This window comes from Varroa destructor, unplaced genomic scaffold, assembly GCF_002443255.2.
Source record: "Varroa destructor unplaced genomic scaffold, Vdes_3.0 BEIS01000006.1, whole genome shotgun sequence".
NCBI lineage: Eukaryota > Metazoa > Arthropoda > Arachnida > Mesostigmata > Varroidae > Varroa > Varroa destructor.
This window is the reverse complement of record NW_019211459.1, coordinates 15,747,649-15,756,272: the sequence shown is the minus strand read 5'-3', so window position 1 is coordinate 15,756,272 and position 8,624 is coordinate 15,747,649. Positions and strand designations below refer to the sequence as shown.

The 8,624-nt window shown below is 36.4% G+C and overlaps 1 protein-coding gene across 16 annotated transcripts in view; it reads right to left on the bottom strand.

The window, feature by feature from the left end:
• Positions 1 to 1,553: 1,553 nt before the first annotated feature.
• The window catches only part of LOC147754911 (uncharacterized), a 27,963-nt gene continuing 20,892 nt past the window's right edge, over positions 1,554 to 8,624 (bottom strand). For 2 of the 16 annotated variants that reach the window (XR_015316216.1, XR_015316215.1), the window contains exons 3-4: positions 6,329 to 6,366; positions 2,115 to 6,079 (exon numbers count right to left, since the gene is read on the bottom strand). Coding sequence is in view for 2 of the 16 variants with exons in the window: in XM_086973779.1 (XP_086829905.1) it covers positions 5,882 to 6,079; positions 6,329 to 6,366; positions 8,277 to 8,349 (309 nt within the window). In the remaining 14 variants the exon portion in view is untranslated. Of the gene's footprint in view, positions 1,931 to 2,114; positions 6,080 to 6,328; positions 8,213 to 8,276; positions 8,418 to 8,624 lie in introns of those variants that run through there. The other 14 variants (XR_015316206.1, XR_015316207.1, XR_015316217.1 and 11 more) reach the window with 13 other exon arrangements.

Below are 8,624 nucleotides of genomic sequence, written 5' to 3'. Positions count from 1 at the left end.
ATATATATGCGTAGCTTTATTGTGGCGAGGTAAGTATCATTAACGCAAATTTCTTCGGTTCAACTACGTTAACTAGCTCCTTGTTGGTGTACAGAGACGAACAGACAAAGAACCTATTGAGTGTTGCATAATGACTTTTTTTTGCAACTGCAGAATACCCCTTTTCAGACATGCAACATACAAGAATAGCAAACGATATGACGACTTAATTGAAAATTAACTATTAGAAAATAACGTTATAGCTGAGGTTTGTTATAACATATAAAACTAATAGACAACCATCTACTACACGACAACACTGCGCGGTCTTGTTATATATTTCATTTATTTTGTTTTGACCAAATTCGCCAGAAACTGGATAAGAGCCCATAAGTTGTCAGCATTTTCTGTGTAACAATTACTAATAGTAGCTCTTGATTAACTTCTCTTCATTTCTTATCATGTTGGCGAAACTGGTGAGATATTTTGATTGCTCACCGATCATCATTAACCCGTGCTTCCAATATTTGGAACCAGAGTTGCTAGATTCTTGTTTAGGATCCTGAATAGATTAGGTCTTGTCAAGACTTGCTTATATGTTGTGTAACGCCGTAAATGAATGCATTTGCTCCGTTTTGATAGACAATAAATACTATTTATAGCAAGGTTCACAGCCTCTGCAAATTATTGGTAATATTCTAAAGGCTCTCAGAGAACCAGTGCGTATTGTTAAGTGTCGATACCGGAGAGGTTTGATCACAGCACTAAAGCTATATGTAAACAGAATTACTTCACAGTGATCTTTTTTTCTATATTGGCCAGCCGTGGTTATATCAAATAGTTCTTATCTTCAAAATTACAAACGAGTTGCTCTGGAATCAAGGTGCATGCATTCCTATTTCAAGAACCCTTTTACTGTCCTGCAAATTGAATTGTAAATCAAATTATATGTTAGTATTTGTGTTTTTCAAAAATGGGTTTCGTACTTTTTACTTTCGCACAATCTTTAAGCATTTCTGGTTGGATATTATTAGCTTAATTTTCTGTGACTGACTACCAGCTTATGTGAAACACAAACGAAAACTGGACTCAAACCGCGTTTTTCACTTTTTTAAGTCCGATGCTAATTGTTAACCGATAGTACAGGTACTTCGGAGGCTTAGAGAAAGGATATTTGGAGAAACGTACACTATATATATATATACAGAACCTACAGGAAACAATGCTTTGTTCTTCAACGTCTCTTTAATTTCTCATATAGAAACGAATCGTGCGTTTGTGGAAAAATAGTACAACGGCTCAAATACATGCTTTTAGATCGTACTCAGCCTCACTCATGAAGCAACATTCAATTTTGTAGAATAGCTCTAAACTCAATAGGAGATGATCTTGCAGCACGAATCTTGTGGGGAACCGAGGGAATCAGTAAGTGGAAGTCATCGACACGTTCAACTCATACAAGTTATTCAATGAGCACGCCATGCTTTTCTATTATTCTAAGTTAATAAACAATGTTAGCCGTGTACTCGTTTTATTTTTTTGAAGATCATTAAGAAAATGGAGCATCCCAGAAATATAGGATATTTTCTACCTTATTCTGTTTATTATAACAGATAATTTTTACAAGGTTTATGAGCACAATGCATGTCCTTTTGAGTCAAAAAGCATACATGATAACAAGATGTAGTTCAACAAAACTCTTGTCAACCATACTACAAATGAATTGCATGTCATACTTAAAGTAAAACAGACGAAAGTACATAGATTAAATTAATATTCACGGTTTTATTCATATGGCCGTTAATTGACAATTATTTTTTCGTCATAAATGCCCATTGATCGATTTTTCGGAGTGCTTCGGCGTTGCCCTAATTAAACAGTGCGCCATGTTAAAGTTGCATCGGCCAAATCGGTGGCCACGTTCTTTGCAGGTGCAATCGCTTGATCCAACCTAAAGGGCAAAACAAACATTGTTATTAACATCGATCATATAATATGCACTAGATTAGCACAGAAGTGATAAAATAAACAAACAATTATAATATCCACAAATCATATGCCTCTAGAAGAATTGTCCTCTGTTAGACCAGATCCTATCTGTACCCTTCAGCTGCTTACTAAATGACAACACAGTATTTGAAGATCCACTAAGCGTGTTCGTTTGTCACAGTGTTTATATTTATTTACACGTTGCTGTTCATCATCCTCATTACTTTCGATTGTGGGTCTCAACACTGGCCATTCGCACGAGGATCATTACATTCTTTCTGCTTTACTATTTCGTTCGTACAGATGCACATATATACGTACATCTACACATACATCTTTAAATAGTGCTTATAATGATCATAGTAGTATTACACACAGATAACAACAATGTACACTGTCTTTATATATCAGCATTTATCATCTCTCATATGGGTATTTGTGTCTCCCTATCGTTTACATTCATTTCCTTCGCCTGTTTCTCTCCTGTCTCTAAATTAAATGCAGCTTATGTACAAGGCTTGAACGGCACAAATGTCAAGGTAGAAATTTTGTTTGAAAACACATAGAAAATGGAGTAGATACACCAAACTTGTAGACGCATTATTTCAGTAACGCCTGTTCCGCTTCCGTGAAAGAATTATCTCAACAAACGATTTACGTTATTTTAGATATGAGGGTTCAGCTTTCGTAAAATCCTTTGGATAAATTCTATACTCAACGTGGCTTCTTATGATGTTTTCTGTTCTGCACGAATTCAGGTAATCTAAGGTTTTTCGTGCCTATCTTAAAAACTACAATTAACATTGTCGAAAAATATCAAGACCGTATTTGGAGGGTATCACCCTCGTCGATATATTAATGAGGGTTTGACTAAATAATCATTGCGTTTTCATATATTAAATAGATAACATCAAGGTTGATTGAGACTACTTGCAAGTGATCTTCATTTGATAATGAAAAAGGCGTTTTGCTGTGAGAGCCGTGGCCGATTCCTACTGAATCCCGTCCTAATTATGCTAGCATTTCGTTAGTGCATAAATGAAGTTAGGTCATTCAATGATAATAAGCTAAATGTGCTTAACATCAGTTTTTCGTTGGTGCGTCATTTTATGTAAATGTGATGTTTCTATGAAGCCTGAACGTCCGCGAGGCTATTCTCAAAAGAACTGTTAAGCGTTCTATTAATTTTTTACTCCAAAAAAAACCCATTTAGATTATTCGTAGATAGTGCATAAACTGAGCGAAAACGTGTAGTCTCAAACCGCAAAATTTGAAGAACATGCCGTTTTCTAATTAATGACTAAGTTTATTGCTCTGTTTGCATAAATCTCAAATGTTTAAACGAAATCAAATGACTTAAAATTCGCAGATACAGTACAATTATAATTTGATAACTCGATTTTCAATAACTGACGCATTCTGCTAATTTATATTATCACCGTTCTCACACCAACAACGCTTTTCAGAGCAACGTAAAAATATCGCATATATATATATATATATATATATATATATATATGTTTTTTTCAAGTGTATTCATAGCGGAACTGACAGATATTACTAAATCGCATACATCCGTCAGTTATTTCTTTCCACCGATATGGTGCACTACGATTACATTACATTTGATTGCAAATAATAATAAGTCTGCCGTGTCTAATTTATATATATATATATATATATATTTAATGTATGCAAGATATGTACAGACTATATAGTTTCGACGAAGCAACGTGATCATCGTTAATCTACCTTGTTGTGGCCATACGCAGATTTGCCGCGCGTGACATGAAGGATGCGTAATTTTGCATCTGAATAGAGAAAAAACCAGACACGTTGCCAATGTCGGTTGGTGTCGATTTTTTGCCGTTCCAAGCAACATACGGCTGACCTTGCGTAACCGTTTTTTCTTTATATAGCACTTGATAACCATGGCACCTCTTCGTACCCGAAACCACGGAACTGCGGAAGATGGCTTCCACAATCAAACAGCTTGAATAAAATTCTACCGAACTATTATGATAAGTTATTTACTATTCGCATATAATTTTTAGAGAGCCGTATTTTCCCTTGCAAGCAGGGTTTAAATTGGCTTCGGTACTAGCGTTATGGACTTTTTGCTTTGGCCGTATAGGTTATTCCCTTTTTAGACGTAAATCTCGCTCGTAAGTATGATAGATTATGGCTTTCACTCGATATGCAATGGCACACATGATACGGAGTGGCAATAAAAACTGTGAATCGATCAAGGGTCAGAAAAATTCCAAAGGACATTAGGCAATGATTATGTTATGCTGTTAAATCGGTCAGTTAAGTTAAACCAACTTAAAATCCGACAGGCATACGCTTCTAGACGGCAACCCTATGGACGTACCAAAGCCAATGAAATAGGCTGCTCACTTTAAGACGGGTGCACAGTATTTGTTTGCATGTACATGCGAAACAAAGGAAAATGTCATTTTATTAAATGTTGTCAATCCAATCTAAACTTTTGGGCATTTGGCCTTCAGGGAAAGCAAAAGAATAAGCCAGAAATGTCTAGGACGATGCTTGAAAAGTAGGCTGACAGTGATTCGTGAAAAAGCGTTTACTGTTATGATAAAAAGCATCCTTGAAACAACAGATGGTGAATGCAATTTTCTAAAGAAACAAGCTCACAACATATCGACATTGATAATTAAATACAGGGTAATTGAGGAGCCGTGCAATCCTATGGCCTTTAAAAATATTATACCATTTACCATAGGAGTACCCGTAAGGCTGCGTTTGTTTCTAAACAGTTTACATGGTATCTCTTTTATCGAGTTGCAAGAACCTATTGAAACGTAAAGACTTAACTTTTCGAACATCCTGTAAGAGTATTGAGACCGATTTGCATGTATAGAAGGCAAGCTAGAATATTATAAAGATCGACACGTAAAAAATCTAGTCTCTTCTTCAGGGACATACGCGGTTTTCCACCCTGAATTTGCCAAACTATTAGCAACCAAAAAGTCGAACAGAATTTATTTAAGTCTTAGAAGTTAAAAAGATTTATCGAATTTCGTAGAGGATATTTACCTTCAGTCAGTCTACGTCGACTCTTCATAAGCTTAATTTCTGCTCTTAACACTTTGCTAAGTGCCGTCAGATTTATCACACATCTTTTAAGTATCGACACTCAAAATCGATGCCATTCGTTAATATTTATCTGTCAGCGTTTCTGTATCTACTAACACACACGTGCTTATATATACACACACACACACACACACACACGCACCCATACGCGCAGACACACGCTCAGACCCACATGCACACACACACACCTAGAACACGTGAATATATGCAACACGCGTTAAATACGCCATAGCAAATATGGCTGTTCGAAACGAAGGAAGAAACCGCATATATCGTAATTTTTTTCTCTCTGATAATCATGCATGTAACAAAGCGTGCCATAGTACATGCTCTCGAGTTTGTAGTTGTCTAACAAAAAGCCATTTTTCTTTCAATAATGGCACTATTTCCTGCAAGAGATTCAAGCATGAAAATGTGCAACAATCAAATTGCGTTAATTCCCAAGCTTAGTAATTTGCGCAAGTTGCAAAAAAATCTTCCGAAATACCTAAACCTATCGTTATTAGGCCGAATGACACCTGGGCTAAGTGTGACGCGAGAAAAATAAAAACATACCCGAAAGTAATGCAGTAAAAACAGAAACATTGCTTAAATTGGCTAGATATATCGACTACTTCTAGATAATGCATCACTTTGTTAACAAAGGGGAGATGATGTTGGTGAGGATCAATCTTTTTGATCCACTCTGATGAGCAGAGTCGCGCCAGATGACCCGCGTGATTGTTGCATGTTACGTTTCTTTCGCTGGCGCTGATATAATCGTTTGACTTGGAAGAAATAGAAGATTGGTCCGTTATTTAAACGACTTAAGATCCCGATGTGTTTTGCGCTGATGTACGTCAAGGAAGAGCTTCTTATCGGTGGTGAAGTCACAGAATTCACAGCGAAGCATTTTCGGCGGCCAGTGCGGCCGACGGATCGCCCCTCGAGGCTGTTTTCTTTTGTCGCTACTACTTACACTTGCGGCGCTGCTACTAGACTGCGCCATTAGCTGTATGGGATGAAATGGAAAAAAGTAACAAAACAAACAGCGTGTAATCTATACGTTCCTATTGTAACTGTTCGTAATCCCGTCATAACTATTGTGTATGTGAACGGGCAGTTTGCCATGAGAGAACTTTAAAGTAATAAAAACCCACAATAATTAACAATCATTAATTACGACAACATGCATAATACTTGTACTCATTGTCGCTATCATCATATGATAATACGGAACCACCATATATAGATCGTTTACCTGGGAGATTATGTGTAGGCCATGGCGAATCACTGAAGCTGGAACGTTCACAGAAACACACATATTTGCATATTACTTTTAAGTGCTATATACTTTTGCAAGCACATTAATTGATCTCATGTCCTTTTGTCGTTCTAGATAAAAAGGAAAGTTCTCAGCTACAAAAGCTACGCAAAAAGTTTGTCATTGTGGTAACGGGATAAACGCTTTGGGAGTATGGCAGGCAAGCCGAGAAAGAATACACTCGTAAAAACTGTTCAATAACGAAACCGGCAGCAGCTGTACTGCGTATTTTATTAGGCTACACTTCCGTGCCAATAAAGGTACGTCGCATAGTTCAGCCGATCGCTTTCAAATTCTAGTACTGATGATTTGGCAGTATAAGGTAGTGTCTTGATAGAACGGCGTTCGTCAATGGTACGCAGCCAGCATCTGTAACTGAAGTAGGCAACGTTATTCATGCATCGTACAATCCGATATGTATATAATTATTCTATTTTATCCAAACAAATGTTGGTTCTTTCTTTTCACCAATAAGGTCACCAGGAATATCTCGAAATAAGTCTAAGTAACTAGACATTGTCATCATTATTATATTCCAGCAAATAGGCGTAACGAAAGCTATAATTGATTGATCTATTAGTTATTCGAATCGATTACCGGGATGTTTTGTGAAGCAAATGTCAGTTTATTCTAGTGTTAACATGGATGTGGTCATATAAAAACGGTCTGAGCCATACATATGTTGGCTTTTGTCTGCACTGTGCATCACGCGTAAAAATCTCCATCTTTAAAAGCTTAACCTAACTCGCGACTAACGTGAAGAAATAATCGCGTTTAGATTTATAATTGTCATTTAAGCGATGGAATAATAAAGCAAATCAGCTTGATAATATTCATAACAATATTGATTAATTATTGTCAGATTAAATTTTCTTGTGTACAGATACACAAACGTTTAATTATTAATAAAATAATATAATCTTAATATAAAATAATAATAATAGTAATAACATGAGAAATTTTTGCGGAAAACATATGCAAGGGCGATGATAAAACGAATAACGAGTTCAGAAAAATGTTTAGCTTGAACTAGGTGAGTAACTGCTATCGGCTTTCTCTGAGTTCATTAATTAACGTGTCTGCAAATCGTATGAAGACTACACGGTAAAGTTAGTATAGCAAAGTTAGCCAGTACTTACCTTTTAAGTACGAGTAAAAGGTTTTTTGTCTTTGTATTCGTACATGTTGAAAATGAATTCTCCGTGGGCATCATATGTTGATTTTTGTATGAGATTTGCCGATGTACTGGACGAACTTATGATTGCACCGTTTTAAGTAAATTGTTAATGATAATAAATAGAGAGAAATAGCTTCTTCGATTTTGAAGTAATTTCTTAGGTAGTCCCCATACTAAAATGTTCCGTCGTTTATGCATTCTTATAATTTTATATATATATATATATATAAAATGCAAAATTGTAGATAGTTCATCTAACAACAGATAAGCCCGTCTATGTTATTCATTTACATATAATTTTATGTTATACTCCGGGGAAGTTCGGCATCGTCCCTTAAAACGCCTGCTAGTACCATTTATGTAACTTAACCAGAAACGCAGCGGTAGCTTCATCAAAACTAGTGCTCGCTGACTAAAAGAACTTCTAGTGTAAGATATGGTTGGCGAAACGTTAAGAAGTTCCACTTAGATAAAGGCTGAATTAACGTATCTAGTCTACTTACGTTTGTCGGGTATCTACAGGGCTATTGTAATTGACTCTATAGTCGCTTGCATTGCGCACACCTCGTGTTAGACGTGTTTAACAGAAGCGGGAAGACCTCCTTTAAACATTCTAAATATGCATTGACGTTTAGTTAAACCTGTCCTGCATGACATCAATACCAAAATCAGTAGCAATCAAATGGTCTCTGTGGAGGAAACACTCACAAACGCTAAAATCCATTGGACAGTACATGGCCCCACATGTAGAAAGAAACACAAGCTCAATGAATAAAGCCATTAGATGACTGCGCTATCGACATTCGAGAACAAGTGACTACCCAGATTTCGAACAACCGTTAGTAAGCACGGTGTATCCTCGAGGTAAGTCCTTCACAAATAACCTGGTACAGTCCGTTGAAACTCTGGCTATAACCGGGAACGGTAAAACATATCAATACTATAAAAAAAAACTTCCTCACACCACAATTAACTTCTGTACTGCACAGTGTTGCACTGCTATTTTGATATCCAAACATGTACCTATCTATATGTACACTAAAGGCATATATATAT